This window comes from Scaptodrosophila lebanonensis, unplaced genomic scaffold (genome assembly GCF_003285725.1).
Source record: "Scaptodrosophila lebanonensis strain 11010-0011.00,11010-0021.00 unplaced genomic scaffold, SlebRS2 tig00000001-arrow-pilon, whole genome shotgun sequence".
NCBI classification, from domain to species: domain Eukaryota; kingdom Metazoa; phylum Arthropoda; class Insecta; order Diptera; family Drosophilidae; genus Scaptodrosophila; species Scaptodrosophila lebanonensis.
The window spans coordinates 19,796,591-19,814,528 of NW_022060529.1; the positions used below are offsets into that span (position 1 = coordinate 19,796,591).

At 40.1% G+C, this 17,938-nt stretch overlaps 4 protein-coding genes across 4 annotated transcripts in view; 2 read left to right on the forward strand and 2 right to left on the reverse strand.

Moving 5' to 3' along the window:
• Positions 1–663: 663 nt before the first annotated feature.
• Positions 664–5,505, reverse strand: LOC115632299 (cyclic AMP-dependent transcription factor ATF-6 alpha). The gene is made up of 3 exons (XM_030529402.1): positions 5,340–5,505; positions 3,287–4,641; positions 664–2,803 (listed from the first exon to the last, which is right to left on the reverse strand). The coding sequence occupies exons 1-3, from the start codon at positions 5,362–5,364 to the stop codon at positions 1,334–1,336; spliced, it is 2,850 nt and encodes a 949-aa protein (XP_030385262.1). The 5' UTR covers positions 5,365–5,505; the 3' UTR covers positions 664–1,333.
• Positions 5,506–6,636: 1,131 nt separating this feature from the next.
• Positions 6,637–10,756, reverse strand: LOC115631027 (MOXD1 homolog 1). Its single transcript, XM_030527687.1, has 8 exons — positions 10,445–10,756; positions 8,641–8,796; positions 8,270–8,574; positions 7,911–8,206; positions 7,692–7,855; positions 7,106–7,625; positions 6,882–7,048; positions 6,637–6,816 (listed from the first exon to the last, which is right to left on the reverse strand). Exons 1-8 carry the CDS (start codon positions 10,754–10,756, stop codon positions 6,637–6,639), a joined length of 2,100 nt encoding a protein of 699 aa, XP_030383547.1.
• A 1,536-nt stretch (positions 10,757–12,292) lies between these two features.
• Positions 12,293–13,268, forward strand: LOC115631555 (trypsin 3A1). The gene has a single exon (XM_030528346.1). The coding sequence runs from the start codon at positions 12,315–12,317 to the stop codon at positions 13,095–13,097; it is 783 nt and encodes a 260-aa protein (XP_030384206.1). The 5' UTR covers positions 12,293–12,314; the 3' UTR covers positions 13,098–13,268.
• Positions 13,269–16,045: 2,777 nt separating this feature from the next.
• Positions 16,046–17,938, forward strand: part of LOC115620116 — a 29,408-nt gene continuing 27,515 nt past the window's right edge. Inside the window, exon 1 of the mRNA XM_030513274.1 lies at positions 16,046–16,445. Within this exon, the coding sequence (XP_030369134.1) occupies positions 16,162–16,445 (284 nt within the window). The 5' untranslated portion in view covers positions 16,046–16,161. The remainder of the gene's footprint in view (positions 16,446–17,938) is intronic.

Genomic DNA, 17,938 nt, shown 5'->3' on the forward strand with positions numbered 1-17,938 from the left:
GCGCAATTATCCAAAAAGTTGTATAAGACTCGTTTGCAAAGACAGAAAAGCCAGGCGCCCAAAGTTGCCCGACCAAACGACCTAACCTCACTTGAACTTACCATGATTGTTTGAACCAGAACAGAGTGGTAGGAACAAATTATAATAATTATGTACATATTTGTATGAGTCAATAAGAGCCACTAAACAAACTACATAATGGCAGTAATAATGTGAAAATTACCTGCAAGTAATTCGCGCCTAACGACGTAGGGTCTGGCAGCAAAGGTGAACAACTTTGCCAGCTTTATTTGGGTTTCGCAAACATGACATAGTTATATAGATTTAATTTCTTGAAATTGTCTGAAGACAGTAACAGCCTACGCGTAATTGGATCAGGTGTGTGGATTAAAACAATAAGTTTTTTGGCACTCATTTAATGACAGATTATTATATAATTACTTTAAACATAGCATCATTATTCCAGCTAAGCATCCAACAATGGTACCAATAAAAATATAACGTAGCTATCATTCTGCCAAAATATACCAATAGACTGTAGATTTAGATTCAAAGACATACAATACAGAATTTCGAGTCAATCTTCATGATGATTTTATACTTATTGTATAGATATATAGTATTGGAATGTTTTTAATCACTCGTATAGAAGAAAAAAGTCCGTTTTAGTTTTCTTAATTCTACGTTGATTTAATAACTTTGGGACATAAGAAAACATATGTGAAATAAACAAAGCACTAATACATTTTCAACTGAACATTTGATTTGATCAGCCTGTATGTAATTTATATATAGTATTTTTAACTAAATATTAAAAACTATTTGCTATTGCCACATTGAAAGTACTTACTAAGTTATTATATAACAAAAGTGTATATCTGTTTATTGCATATCCGGTTATTATATATGTGAAAGAACATTTTCGTGCCAGGAAAAAATGATTGATAATAATATTACACTTATAATATAAAAATTGCATCTTCAAGAAATCATATAATTGCCTAACATATATAGTACATATAAAAAGTAGATCTAAGTTACATCTGTCCGTCAAAAACAAAATATAATGCTTTGTCTAATACAATACTTTCACGCCGTGAACGCTTTGACTCTTTGTTGAGCAAACTTTCAATACAATTAATTAAAATCTTCAATATGGATGAGCAGTTTAGTTTCCGATTTATATTTAAAATGCAATGCAGCTTTGAAACGAGAAACCTCAAGTAGAATGAGAGAACCTTAGAGTTCAAAATTTAAATACAAAACGTGACGGGTGAAACCGAAATAAATGTACAAACACTGATCTAGCTAAAGGCTTGGTTGGTGTGATCCCTTAAGGACCAAACTCGCCGCGCACTGTTTCGCGCATTCGCGCATATAGTGTGCCATTTCTGGCTGGCTGATTGGCTATAGTTGGTTCGGTGCTATTAAATTTGACCAAACGGGGCTGCTCCGAAGATGCTGCTGCCGCGGCTTGATTCTTTGGGCCCATCATAAAATATGTACGCACGCGCGGCTTCTCCTTCGGTGGCTCAAACTTGAGTGGCAATTTATCGCGCGACTTCGCGGCTGTTCCTTGCGTCTCATTGTTAGCCACATCGGTCGGCTTGGGTGTGGTTGGATGCCATTTGGTCACATTTGGGCGCAGCTTGGCCGGTATCATGTGGGACTTCAGCTCGAGCTGTGTGGTATTGAATACTTCGCAATCGATCTGCATTAGGACGATGTCGCCGTTTCTTGTTGGATCGCCGGTTGGCAATAGCAATGACATCTTCGGTCTGGTACTCTTGTTATAGGAAGAGGCCGGCAGCAGAATATGCTCCATGTTGAATGAGAGGACGTAAAAAGTGTCGTCCTGTCGCTTAATGCCCTTAAATAGTCGCAAGTATTCCTCGTCAATGTTCGGCTTATATAGTTTTAGTGATTTTTCTCCGTTGTCCTTATGTGTTAGCGGCATTAAGTCGTCCTTTTCATGTAATTTCGTATCCGTAGTGTCCATTTTACGTTGCTTGTGGCCAGTCACCTTTTCATTGTAGTCGATGTATATCTTGCGTTTGCCCGGATGAGGCGATTGCCGTTCCATGTCAGTTTTCAATTCCAGATAGTCCGTTGTTAACTTGAAGCCATGTGGGTTGTCCAGTTCGTTGCCAAATTTCGTGTGCATGCTCAGATTCAGATAGTCGTTGCCGTCAATCCATTTGTGCAGATTATGTGCCAGGCGCGAGAATTCAGACTGATTGCCACTCGCTGCAGTTGCGGCACAAGATCCATTGCATTTGGGTGGCACAACACTTGCCAGCGGTGGCGGATCAAAGCTGGTCTCACTAGCTGCCGTGCTGGTGCCGTTGGCACTACGATTTGCGGGGCGCAGGAAGTGCAGTGGTGGCACATCCAATTCTGCTGCTGCTTGGCGCTTGCTGCGGTTCAGCTTCTCATTGTACTCCTCCTCGGTCTCGACCCAAAGCAGACGACGACCAGTGGACATGGGCTCCTCCACCATGGACTCAAGAACGGCGCCATCCCCATCTAGATTCGTCTTCTTCAGATATGACTGGAAGTTGCCCGCATTCAGGGTCACCATAAACGCCATGGCAAACAGCACAGCTACATTCTTCTTGACAGTGGCTGCTGTCATTCGTTGCTTGAGACTTTTCAGAGCGGGTTTCGGCGCAATCTTCACGTGTTGCTGTTCGCCCTTAACCGATGCGTTCAGCGAATTAAGCACAAATTCACTAACGTTGCCGTCGCGGCACTTGCAGGTCCTGGCAAAGGCGACCAATTGATTACGCAATGTAACATTTTCCTGTAATGAATAAAAAAGCCACTTTAGTGTTTGGAGAATGTATTGGTTAGTGAAAAGAAACTGCGATTGAAATGGAAACTGCTAGCAGAGAATCATTTAATCCACAGCCTAGATTTGCAAACGTAATCAGAACCGTCTGTGTCATTTGTTTTGAAAGCATGGCTCTTGAAAGATTGAACAATGAAATTGAATTAATTGTGAAGTTGCATTTGCGTTTTAACAAATGTGTGGACCGAGAAACCTGTTTGGAAACTTGCACGCGTCGCTGTCGCCTAGTATTTGTAATTATTTCTGACATTCTGCTTATCAGTACGGACTCGCTGAGCGATCTCGGTCTGGGTGTGCAGTTTAGCAACGAGGCCACCGACCATTGATAAGATATATGCTGACACTGCTTATGCAACATTGTTTGACTTCACCGAAATAAACAAGACATCTATCTAAGTGCCACATTGTGCAACAGCAACAGTAGTTCGTTCTTACCCCCTTCAATGTGTAGTTCTCCTGCTCGAGTTTGTTGATGCGACTCTCAAGCGAGACGACATACTCCTTCTTCTTTTTGCGGGAAAGCGATGCCGACTCCCTATTCTTAATCATGCGCTGCTGCTTCTTATACATTTTCTCATCAATCATTCCCCTGTAGATAACACCAGATGGTTCTGCAGACGATGCAGTATGTGTTGTTGTTGCAGCCAGTGGGCGGGAGGTGCCACTGATAGCGGCACGGCTGCTCGTTGCGAGTTTCGTTGGATGGGAAGTCTGCTGGTTCACCAACTTGGGAGCGTTGACATGCGTGACGTTCATCGGCTGCACCATTTTATTGGCAGCTATTATCTTGCCATTGTTGGTCTTCATGATGATCTTGGGCATTTGTGCATTGACGCTGCCGTTAATCTTCACGCCCTTGGCATTGGTAGAATTCATTTTCTGCATGAGGGCCTTGAAGTCATTGGAGGAGAGGAATATTGTTTTCGGTTTGCCGGTGCTTGTGGTTGCCGATGTGACCACTTTAGTAGCAGTGGCCGGCTCAGGAGCGGGTGAAGGGTTTTCTATTTTCACCTGAAGCGGTGCAGGCACGACTTTAACGGGTGGCGGCATTATTGGGACGGGCATTCCTGGCTCAACCTTGACGGTAAATGGCTGCGTTGACGGCTGCTGCTGCAATACGGGCATTGTAATTACCGACATCAGGTGAGGTTGTGGCTGCATCAACATATCTTCACTGCCCTCTCTAAGCATAGAAGCGAGGCTTGCATCCTCAAAGCTGGGCGTGTATGTTGCTTGTTGTGTCTGCTGGGAACCAAACGCGGCCGATTCGATGTCGATCTGATCGTGCAACTTGCTCTGAGATACGCTGCTCGCTCTGCTGCACGTGTCCGAAATGTCGCTGTGAACTCCACTGGTCGAACTGCCGCTGGAGCTGCTACAACTGCCTGTTGGTGAGGGTGTGTTGCGGGCCTGCATGTGCTCTAATAGATTGTCACGGGTCAATACATCAGATTTGTTAAGGAAGTTCATCAAGTCGTCAAAGTAGTCGGGTCCTTCCGTAGAGGATGTAGATGGGGTGCGTTCCGAGGACGATGCAGGCGAAGAGAATGCCGATAATGAACCAAAACCTAAATCAAAATCTAGTTGGCTCTGTCCAATTGGTTGCGGTAAATCCGAGTACATCAATGTGTTCAGCTGCGGTGGCAGCTGCTCAGGTGGTGGTGGCGGTATGAAGGTATTTAAATCAATAGATGAATCCAGCTGGGACACTGTCGATCCGATGATGTCGTCCAGATCACTATTATTGAGGCCATACTCGTCTGGCGACGGCATAAAAGACGACAATTCGTCTGCAAGTAGATGTAGGTATTGCATTTTAGCTATTTGTATTACTTCTGATTAAATGAATTGTTGCCGCATGCTGAGCGTCTAAACTATTTCGAAATCATATCTGCTGTAGTATTCTAATCTTATCAGTCCCGCTGGGCAGCGTTGGACCACAAATACATATGAAGGAAAAAATCACTAAAAGCACTTCACTGCTGATAAGGATGAACAACATTGAATACCACACTTTAGATGTAGGAAAGATATACAAAGTAGCTGCGTTATTCATTCATTCCACAACTTAACATAATGCTGCCTCCACTGGTATCTCCCAATTGAATAATAGAAAAACCTGTTTTTATAAAGGAAACTTGCCCGCATGCGGCACATCGAAAAGAAAGTCATCGTTAAAAAAAAACGTGGTAGCTGCCGTGTAAAAGCTGGCATATGGAAACTCAATCAAATTATATTTTCCTTTATGGAACAATAGAAATTGTATACAATCAAAAAATGAAATCACAAGCACCTACTAATACGACTAATAGTTCAAAATGTATATACATTTATTAACATTTATATATATGTATGTACATATACATAGTGAGTGATGCACCCACAGCAAAAAGTGAAGGGTCAGAAAATATGACGGTGTATGTACATACATACATACATATGTATCATTATGGCCCAGAAAAACGAGGACAGCGTGACGCAGACTTACCATAAAAATTGTCGTCCACATCCATTTTCGTGCGTTTTCTTATCGTTTCCTCATTCAATTCACAAAATGCCTTTACTTCGCCTTTATTTCACACATTTCATATATTTCTTAATTGTCCAACTTCACAAAAGAAAATTGCGTCTACTGCAACCAATTTGCTTGGTTTTACCGACGATAACGATTTATCGATATTTTGTCGACGAACGCAAAAGTATAGTGTGATTAAATGTATACAAAAGAAAAATGACAGAATGTATGGTAAAATAAATACCAAAATATCAAAGTAGTACGTTAGCCAACACAGTTTTTTCCTCATAGCCGTTAAAATAAATGAACAAAACAACTTTTGAAATTCTATTTCGCAGCCTTGGAATCAGTCAAAAGTGACTTTTTACGACTTTTTAAGACAAATAAACATCATTTTCATATCTTATACAATTCGTAATTATTCCAAAGACGATTATTAAAACTTTGGAGAAGGTAATTAAATAAAGCCAACCACATCACACAATTTTGGAAAAAGGGCAATATTTTGAATAATGGATGAATATACACCTAATTTTGTTTTTACCCGGTCTTTTTTACACGATTTTGATATAACACAGTTTGAAATTTAAAAATCGCATATCTTTTTTTTAGAGATAAGGAACCCATCACCTATTTTCGCATATGATTAATGTCTTTTTCTACACGGTTGTTTCTGGAACCAATCTACCGTGTAAAAACAGAATGAGGTGTACTTACGTTTTTCCTAAATATTAAATTTTTAAGTGCAAGTATTTTCTTAGATATTTTTGTATATTTAAGTAGGCCAATTTTAGAAATACATTACAATTCTTTAACTATTTTAAAGTCTTAAATATATCTTTGGATTATTTAATTTGTTAAATATAGGTGTGTGCGAATATCAAAGTAAGCCTTGATATATAGACTGCTTAACTCGTATGACTAAACACATTTTTAGCGTTGTATGCTATCTGCTTTGTACATAGTATGTAGGTAAGGCTAATCAATTAAAAAATTTAAATGCAAAATTTAAAAAATGATACTATTTGAAAAACTGGTAAGAATATATGAGGTATAAAAGTGCATTGAAGTTATTTAAGCAAAAAATTATCTGCCAAAGAAAAAAATTTAAACGAGTAAATATATAAATGGATGGAGTGAATAGAATTTGAAAACAGCTTCTATAAAAAATGATAAATTATTGCTTGATAGATTGTAACCGGATGCCCTAAAGTTGGGCTTTAAAATCATCTTAACATAATTAAGTTCTAAATAATGGTAAATAATTAATCTATGGCGCTCCTAATAGACACACAACAATCACTTGCAGATACACCCAAAGCGTTAAGTCATCCACAAGTTGAGGTGCGCTGGATATAAGTGGAGCGTTGTCTATGAAAAGATGATAGGGACACGTACTAGGCGGCTTTACAAAAGTCGTAAAGTTCGGGTAACGTATTATTTCGGAGGGCTGAAAGAAAATAAAACAATTAGGCGATATGTTCCATTAGCGGAGGTGCAAGACGAAACACTTACAATCGTAATTGACTCATTTGAGATGCGACAAAAAGTCATGTGCTTGCCATTAATCATGGCGTGTTCCACGCGCTTTGTGAAGAGCGGTTCCGACCACGGCAACTGATTTAGATGTGAGAGAAATGTGCGATCGTGAAACTCAACGGGGTCCGAGATGAGAAGCTGATCTGTAGGTATAAAGAGCTATAACACTAGATACGTAAAGCAAGAGAAATGGTGCATACTTAATAAGGACTCTTCGTAGAGTATATCTTCGGCGGTCATATTGGCACGGCTCTTCTTCGTCTTGGCATAGATGGTGTTGGGTATGTAGTCCAATAGATTGCCATTATAGAGAAATAGGTTCTCCACATCTGTCATACTCAGGGAGTAGAACTGCATAACGCCAAAGGTCTCGACGAACTCTCGCACCGGAGTCATACTATAACAGCCGGCTAGATCGATCTTTGGATAGTATGTGATGAACGAGAGACACATCTCTTGTTTGGTAGAATAGCCGCCAAAGGTGGGACGCTTGCGATTCGTCGTCTCATAGGCGCAATCCGTAATGATGTAGTCTCCAGGCAAGACGACAGTCTCGTTGGCCAATTGACGCACCTGTTGGTAGTTGTAATCGAAGTTCTCGTCCTCAATAATCCGTTCCAGCTCCTTACCAGCTCGAACATGGCGCAAACTCATTTTGCGGCCAGCCCGATGTGAGTGTAAGGTACCGGATATAATTTTGATGCCATCGCTGGGAAACATCTGGTGATGGAGAAGAGTTGAAAGATTCACAAAATATCACAAAGGGCGGTGTCCCAAACTACTCACCACATTCGAACAGGAGGGTCCACAAATGCCAACGTTGCGGTACAGTTTCTGTCCAGGTGGTATTAGTTGAGTGTCGGAGACAGAGACGCCGCTAATCATTATGCCCGCATCATTGGGCCGTAGGTGATGCGTGTAGTGTATCCGAAAGCCCGAGTGATCGACGGCTGCATAGGGAACAGCAATTAGCGGAAATTTGTTTAATCTAAAAGGAACACCTACCATGCAAGCCATTTGGATTGTCGTAGTGAACCTCGAGCATGTAGTATTTGGCACCCGATTGGCCCCCCATTGGGATGCCCACGTGCGGCGGCAGGAACTGGCCTGTGGAACCAATGGACCAGACAGCCACGGGCGTGGCACACGAGTCCCAATCCCGAGGGGTTAACAGATTACTGTTGCACTCCGTACCTGTGCTCTTCGACCAGACATCCCAGGAGCTCGAGTCCGCACCTGGATAGGATTTTGTGGAGCATTCGAACAGGGTCATGTGATGCACGAGCGGCTGATGGGATTTGCTGCAAATGAGAAAACATTCCATTATCGATTTAAAACAATGGATAATTTTGTAATCAACTCACCCGAAACGCGTGAGTAACGCCTCATAGCCCACGATGTGCTGTTTGCTGTTAAGCACGGGCGCCCGCACAATTTTGCACCAATAGAGGGTATCCATTGACGATTCGATGGTCACATTCTGCATGGATATATCCCATTTGTGTGTCTCACGCTTGCCGGTTGTTGGCTGTAAAATGGCGGCACTTTTTTCGAACAATGGACTCAACAGATGCAAGGGCTTGACCCCACGGTTTCGCCCGTGACCCTTCAAGTTTCCATGGATGGGATCCGTATCTCCAAAGGACCACAACACCTTAATGGTGTCGCCCTGAAATTAAGTCGTTATGTTTGTTCCTACATTTAGGTTTTCCTTCAACCCGTTTTGAGAACTTACATTAATGGGCATATCATAGGGATCGCACGTTTCAATCTGTCGCGAGATCTCCACCTCTGTGTGCGTACCATTCTGGGAACCACTGATGACCTGGTAGTTCTGAGTATCATCCCGCATCGGAGCCAAGTGCGGATGACTAAATGAGCCGTAACAGTCCTGGAATAAAGAGGCAGCTCGGTTACACTATATATATACTTGTATAAATATTTTTGTTAAAATGTGATCGTAAAAAGCTATAAAGTGCCGTGAATTTTGTGAATATTTCAGAAAAAACCGGTATCTCTATATCATGAAATTAAACCAAACAAAAATTGAACAAATTTGTGGGAAAATTAGGCTACGACTGAGCAATTGTTATTAAAAAGAGATAACGTTTTTGTTAGAACTGATAACCTAAAGTACGTTATGGGAACTACTCCGAAAAATCTATTCCGGAAACAGAAAAATCTATACGTTACGTTCAAAAAACGAAAAAACAGATACTATTTCTTAAACTTCGAACAACTAAAAAGAAAGAAGGGGAGAAGCTAAAGTCGGTTATCCCGACTTTGAAATACTCTGTTCATATGTATACAATAATAAAAGAAACTAAAACAAGAAAGAAATGCTAAAGTCGAGCGAGTCTTAAATACTCTGTATTCCCAGCAAAAAGGAAAAAATGGAAAAAAAAAAAATTATATTAATTAAATTAAAGACATGTTCATGTACAGTTTCAATAGCATACATTTACATCAGCATCGTGTCTTTGCGTGTTTACATGCATGCATGTCGGTGGAGTGGGGGGGGGGGGGGGGGGGGGGTGGTGTATCAGAATAAAAAAAAACAACTTGACCCGCATAGGGCTTTCTTGTACCTTCTGAGATCCTTGCGCTCATACAGACGGACATGGCTATATCGACTCGGCTTGTCACCCTGATCAATAATATATACACTGGGTCTGCCACGCCTCCTTCTGTGTTGTACATACATTCGCACAAGACTAGTATAGCCTTTTACCCTTTGGGTATAGGCTATACAAACGAGAAACAGATACTACTTCTTAAACTTCGAGCAACTTTTGTATCAAAATAAAAAGAAATAAGTGGAGAAGCTAAAGTCGAGTGTCCCAACTTTTAAATACTCCCTTCATATGTGTAGAATAATAAAATTAAGAAAATGTCAAAATTTCTGCATACAAAGTTTAATTATGCTAGCCTTTATACTTTCTGAGATCATTTCGTTCATACCGACGAACGGCCAGCCCCTTTTACCCTTTGGGCACAGGTTATAAATAAATAAATAAAATTATTTATTTTAAAAAATATCGCCTAAAGTTGCGTGTTAATGAAATATAGAGAAAATGCGTGACTTGCGGTAAATTTAACAAAACTAAATGACTTTGTAAATGTGCGTGATTGTGACGGCATTCCTAATCACGTGCACAGCTCTAGCGGCGGGCCAGGTAAGCGAGCGACCGCTTACCTGCCCGCGCAGCTACTCCACAGGCCGCTTAATTGAGTTCTGACTCGCAGTTACATCGTAAAATTAACAAAATTGCAAAACAAAAAATTGCAAATACAACCCCAAACTTCATGTTCAAGGATTTTTGTATGACGATGCATGCATGTACTCGTATAGTATAGTATAGTATGTCTTGCACAAAAACAATAACAACAAAAGTTGCTCAACTGGATCGGCAAGTATTTGAAAGGATGCTACACACACATTTCGTGCTTCCTTTTTGTTTTTGTGGCCCGCCCTTTCCCGATATGTAAGCCATATCAAGTAACGCCATGGCACGCAAATAAACAAAGCCTTCACTTACCAACGCATTGGGTTCTCCAGTCCGATCGTCTACCCAGAGGAGTACCATATCCGCTCCAGCCATGTGGCCGGTTTTTCGCGAAAATCCCAGACCCACAAAGCCTTGCGTGTTGACCGTGATGCGAAAATGAATTTTCTTTGCCGTGACCCACCACTCGAGCCAATAAAGGCCATTGTTATCCATCATTTCCTGCCGCCTCCAGTTCTGATGATGCTTCGGTTGCGTTGCCGGCTGCTCATCTTCGAGGGGAAAGGAGCAGCAAAGCCGCACGATAGTGAGACCGAACAGTATCAAAAATATATGCGGCGACATTTTTCACTTATTTCACAGTTTAGGCGAAATTCAATTTTAATTTAAACAAATATGATGCACACAATTCTTTTGGTCCTTGCGATATGCCGACGCTATTTTTAAATTTGTGGCAGCTGCGTAAACAAAAGCGAGTTTGCGAGCTCAGCTCTTTAGTCGCTGCCGATTTACTCTCCACTGAGCATGCGTGCGCGTCGCTTCGGTGGCACGCTCTCTGCGGCAGATGTTCTACTCCAGCAGGCAACAACAACAATAACAACAGTAACACACACCACCACCGTCACGCAGTAAAAATAGCATTTGTATATATTGCCACACAGGTATACACACACTCGACTTTGGCTTGTTACTAATGAAAACCAATCAATATTCTGATAATGCACGCCAAATTCAAGTGATCTGCGTTTTACTGATTACTAATAAAAAATAATCTACAACACGAATGTATGCGCTTATTAAAACTACTTGTATGTTTTAAATATTTGCGCGATCTGCTGGTGTGCCAACTTGTCAAAATTGTACCCCTTCTTGGGCAGCTTAGTAATTTTGCAGTTTACAACACTATGCAGTTTCATAGCTGGCAGCATTGAGCCTGCACGACTGTTACAAACGCTAATATTCGTTTTCAAATAAAATTAATCTGCAATTGCACTTTATTTGAAATTATAGAATGAATGTTAATATTTTAATCCATTCTTAGTTGCAGCTATCGTTACATTTTATTATTCGGTGGACGTACTGAAAAAGTGGCATATTTCTTAATTCTTCTTAACTTAAAGATTTTCCCACACAATAATATTGAAATATTTTCATTTCATTGCATTTATTCACAAAAATTGGCATCATAAATTGGTGTGTATCTATAATTAGTTAATAATAAAGAGTACAGATTATAAAACCTTATCAACGTAAACATATATGATGTATGCTTTTACAGTTTATGAGTGAACGGAAAGTTTCTAATATGCAAAAAAAAAGCGGGGGAAAAATTTACCCATGAGATATTGAAATACCTATAAATATTGATTGATTTTAATATTATTTACTTATATGTATTTATATATTTTTTATATATAGCTAATGAACTTAAATATTGTTTTACATCCATTTTTATTTTGCATTGTGTTTGTGATTAATTCTCTTTCTCGCGGTTCTGCTTTAGAGTCCGATAATATTTGCGTATTTCAAATTAAATTCGTTTCAAAACAATTATATTCCAATAATGCTTGATTTCCCTAACTTGAAATCTTATTGAAATTATAGATTTGATTTGTTGTGCATCCTTTTTAGTCCAAAAGCATGTTCTCTGACTTATCACGGTCATAAATATTATGCCCATAAAATATTCGCTATCTCCATTACACACGTTGCACTAAAACTTTCCGAGTATCGCCGAAGATAAAACTGCTCGTTGCTAATTACAAAATAATGTTCTTTGCTTCTTCTTGCCATTTTACTTATCAAAATGCTGTGCTTTGAGTCACCGTTCCGAGGTACCCCGTAAATCGAACGCTTTCCAGTCTTTGAAGATTGGTTGCCAGAAAAAGTTGGAAAGCTTAGAATGTTGAAGACGATTTTATTATATTTTACCATCTTGGTGTATGCCGAGAAAAGCTGCATTCTAGGCCAAGGCCAACATCCCAAGCCGCGAATTGTCGGCGGCTTTCCAGCCATTGAGGGCTCCATACCCTATATGGCGTCATTGCAGCAATATGGCCAGCACTTCTGTGGCGGGGCTGTTGTTAACGAGCGGACGATTGTCACGGCTGCGCATTGCCTGGAGAAGACCACGCCCCGCATGCTGAAAATTAAGGTGGGCGGCACTAACCGTGCTGCAGACTATGGCCAACTATTCACGGTGGCCGCGTTCCATTACAATGAAAAGTGGACCAGACAGACAATGGACTGGGATATTGGTATTGTCAGGTTGGACTCTCCCATGGCCTTTAGCGACAAAGTGAGAGCCATTCCCTTGGCAGGTAGCTCTGTACCGGCCGGAACCTTTGCCACAATTGCCGGCTGGGGCTATACGACTATTTTTGGACCTGGCACTGAGCTGTTGCGTTACGCCCGAGTACCGATTGTTGATCAGGAGCTGTGCAATCGTCTGATGGGCAACATCATAACCGATCGAATGGTGTGCGCGGGATATATGCGCGGTAGCATCGACGCCTGCCAAATGGACTCTGGCGGGCCATTGGTGGTACGGGAGGAGCTATACGGGATTGTTTCATGGGGTGTAGGCTGTGCATTGCCCAATAAGCCCGGAGTTTATACACGCATCCAAATCGTGCGGACTTGGCTCAACGATATCATGTCAAGATTCTACAATGAAGTGCTCTAACTTAATGCGATGTTATCATTGTTAACGGCTAAATGCAATCCTTCAAAAAATATGACGCCGCTACCGGTCATTTGTAAACGAGTATATGTATGTATGTATGTATGTACTTACTTTCATCTTGCCAACAAGCCAATTCAATCGCACGCAATAAACCTAAATACATATTATGCATTTTTCAAACAAAAGACTCAAACTCAACGAGTGCCGCCGCATTCGTTGCGAGTTTCTTTGGACCTAAACTAAAACGAGATTTGAGCAACAAATGCAAAACTAGTTTCGCCTTGCAAAAACAAAAAACAAAAAAAAACAAACAACATCAAATAGATATAAAAAATAACAGAGACAAAAAATAGCAAAACTAAAACAAAACACATACCAAAGAGCCAAAAGAAATGAATGCAGAAAAATCATCGATTGATTCAAAACTCGGTGGCCAACGTCGAAACGGTGTGGTGGACTCCAACAACATTACATCCACAGATTTTCGCGAAACCCCCCCAACACACACACACACACACACACACACACACAGGCACACCACATGCACACAAACGAAGAGACAGAAACTGTAAAGTCGACCACTCTCGCTTTCGTTGAATAACAAAAAACACAAACAAGTTCCACTCTTGCTCTCAAGAGAGAAATCACAAGCGTGTTGTAACCAAGCGCCAAACTTCAGCTGAGAGACTTATCAGACAGACTGCAAGCAGTGTTGCCCAACTGCTGAAATGAAAAAAGGCTAGATCAGCAATTGAAACAAGCTAGAAGTGATAAAAATAACTATAAAATCATAAGGCTGTGATTTTTTTATCGCTATCATTTCCATAGGAAAACTATGCCCTTAAACTTTAAAAGTATCAGCTATTAAGTATGTAATTCAAATTTCTTCCATTATTCAAAATATTACAATATTCTGAAATAAAGTTGATATCTTGTTAACGTTTAGACGCATTAGTACCAAAGGAAAAAATTAACCTAATTGAAAACAATTTTTTTATAGCTTCTGAATATTATAGGGAGAAAAGGTGTTCAGGCTTAATGAAAACATACACTTTAATAGCCTCAGGTTCTCAGTAGTCGCCAACAAAATTCAGAAAATAATTATTTCTTTTAAAATTTATTAATTTTTTAACTTTGGAATTTTGAATAATAAGTCCATATTTGTTTGTTTGTAATATTTTGGATACATTACTTCCTACTAAGCGTTACTCATTTAAGCAATACTTTTAAGAACTTATTTTCCTGCAGAAATTAAGATAAATGCTTCCAATGACTTCTACTTAATATAGCAGTCTGATTTGGTCGGTATTGAGGAGTTTTTGCAGGCTCTACCACGCTCCCCTGACTACTTCTAAATTCTTCGAAATTAAAAGCAATACAAATGACATGATGTCAATGGTCTGTTTAGATATACAATCTTTATATTGTAAATTTACTTTAAAAAAAAGCAGTCTGAAATTTTAAAAACCCTTCAAGTCCCGCCGTCAGCATTTGAAATGCTCCAGAAGTGGCTGGAAAATAGCCTAATTGGCAGCACTGGCGCGGCGCAGCAGCGCGACACTGAGCTGCTCTGTAGCTCCCAGCTGAGACTGATCAGAGCCTACAGCTCAGATGAGTTTCGGCCACGGTTTTGTGCGGTTGGTTAACGGAGCTGAGTTTTTGAAAAATGTTCGTTTCTGCGTTAATTTCTGCATTCGTCGTCCGCGTCTGCGCCTGCGCCTGTGCCTCTGCGATTGTTTGAGTGTGCGTTGTTGTTGTTCTTACTGTTGTTGTAAACCTTTTTATGCAGCGCGCACTGTGGTTACAAAATATAACTACTTACTATATGTTCATACATATATATAGCCACAACTACTCGCTCAATGCATTATTTGTGCAGTTACAGTCCGGCCATAGTCGTAAATTAAAAGTGGAGTCGCTCGGTCTGTGGCTGTCCATCCATCGAGCGAATAAAACAGAGTGTGCGAAAAAAGAGTGCAAATTACCAATTCAAATATGCAGCAGTAATATTTTGATTGTATTTGGAGTGTGAGATGTTTGAGAAATTTATTAACAGGCTCCGCCCCCCATCTACACCAACAACTCATTTAGGCAGTTGTGTCAGAGCGATTGGAGATTAGTACTAGATTAAACTTGGTATATAGTTGTTCATTATTTTAAATGAATTCTAATGCCCATGCGCTTAATTCAATGCAACAGCACCACCCCTTTCCCCGTTTCCTTTCTTTCCGCAGTACCCCTCTCCCGGACTCGACCAGCAATTACGTAAATTGGCGTCGTGAATTTTCTTGCATTGAATGCAAATGAATGACAAATAATTGGCCATGTTGCCACGGGCGCAGCAGCAACGACTTTGTTGTAGAACAAAAACAAAAGAAAAAACAAAACAATAGCTAGCTAGCTAAACAACAATTGATATAAGCATTATTTTGATCTTGCAATTAGAAATATTAAGCTCGCTGCTGCTGTTGTTGTTGTTGTTGCTGCTGCAAAGCCAATACAAATAGAACAAGGCAGCAGCCGGTCATAAAAATACAAAACAAAAAAATATATATGTATGTATAGTATATACAAAAAAAAAACATTGCAAAAATACATACAAAACCAGATTTTTTATTGAAAACAAAAAAATGAAATAAACAAACATATTTCTTCTAATGAAAGGTCCATGTCGATCTGGCACACACGAACACACACGCACACATAAAGCCACCGACACTCACACACACACACACACACACTTGTGCATGCGCGCGTGCACATGAATAAAATTTGCTCTGATTTCGATTCCACGCACCTGAGCCGAGCTGATCTGAGCTGAGCTGATCAAGACAAATCGCATAAAAATGCATCGATGAAGTCAAATGCGCCAAATGCGTCAAATGAGAGTTAAAATTTTTTTGTGTTTTTGTGCAGCCGCGCCAAACAGATCGATTTGAACGCGAAGTGTCAGCATAATTTCAATTGCGTTTCGATTGTGAATTAAGCGCGTTCCATAACGAATTAGTACATACTCGTACATACAAAAAAATATACACACAAATTGCAAAAATATTCACAAAGAATGTGGCCCTTTCGGTCCTATAGAGACGCAATGCTGCGATTGGCCTTAATGCTCGTTCTACTCCTGCTGCTGATCGCCAGCATTGTAGACGCGGGCAAGGCGCTACCGGGCACGGCAGCGACCAGCAATTCATCAGGTGGAGCTGTGCGCCCTGTGGCTGGCAACAGCAATCCCCGTCTGCCCCGCACCAGCGCCAGCCAACTGAATAGTGGTGGCGGCAGCAGCGCCGCCGGCAACCTAAAGCTCGCAGCCAAGACAACACGCAATGGAAACCTGCGCACAAGGTGAGATTTGGCGATTTTCCATAACATATACATATGTATGTATGTGTACATATGTATATAGTATGTGCATATGTACTTGTATCATGTTGCTGTTGTTGTTGTTGTTGTTGTTATTATTATCATTATTGAGCATGTACAGGTTGTTGTTCGACTATATAGAGGGGTTTATGTGTGTGTGTTAAGCTGCGGCTTGCCCTTCTGTGTGAAATGCGCGCTTCAAAACAAAAGACTGAGGTAACAAACTGGTTTTTCGCACTACGACTAACTGTATATCGTACTACACTCACACACACACACACACACAGACCTCACACCACATATACATCAAATAGGTGCGAGCTGCCATGTGTGTGTGTGTGTGTCTCATAGGCTCCACAATAGCGACAATCAAAGTAAAAAGTGGCAGTGTTGAGCACCCAGCCACCCACTCGACACACACACACACACACATACGCAAGCAACCACCAAGGTAATACACATACTAGTGTCTGCTCGTATACACGCATAGGCATTTATTTATTGAAAGTGGTTTTGAAAACGCAACTAATTTATGAAAATTTCGAAAACGCTTCGTTACGTATTGGGGAAGGTCTAGGTTGTCATAAATGTCGCAGGCCGAAAAATATCCAACACATACCAATTAATTAATTTGTAATCTACTGGCAAGTTTGAAAGCACTGCAGGCACTATGTATTGTTATTCAAATGCTTCTCCACCATAAACCCCATGCATAAGTGAACTTGTTGGGCCACAAAGCTTGCAAAACTAAATTATAGTTTTTCCGAATTGAATAAAGGGAATTATCAAGATGACGACTATAAACTAATCGACTGATTACTACTATATAAGGCAATTGCTAGGCAATAAGGCTAGTGTCACATCATGTAAAACATTGAGAAATAATGAAATAGACATTAAAAGATCTTTTTAAGAAACACACTCTTTGGAAATGTTAGCTTTAAAAACAGTTTGAGTAATTTATTTATGGAAATCTTGGATTTCTACGAAATTTTGATCTAGCTTTATGGGCGATATTATGTAGCTCCGTAGAAAGGAAGAAGAGGCGAACACTTCGGGCCCATTGGGTATAAACAAAACTAGCATATTTCAAAAATATCTTTCCTAACAAGTTCTTAAAAAAATGTTACATTCAATATTTTATTTTCATCACTAAAAATTTTACATTTTCGTAATTTTTCTGTCATTTTTCCTGTTTTCTTACCATTAAACTATTTATTTAAACCTGTTTAGGCTTTTTTCCCAAATCGTAGCCTCCTACTAGCTGTGCAAAACATATAAGTATTAATCTAAAGCATAAATTATAATAATTAGTAAATTATTGATTATTATTTAATTTAAAATCGAATTTTGCGGTAAAGACAAAAAACGACCACCTAGGAGCGATTAAAGCGTGAAAATTATTTTGATTAGAAGAGAGGATAGAAATATTATTCGCAAATTAAGATTTCAGATAAAGTAGACATGGCGTTTTT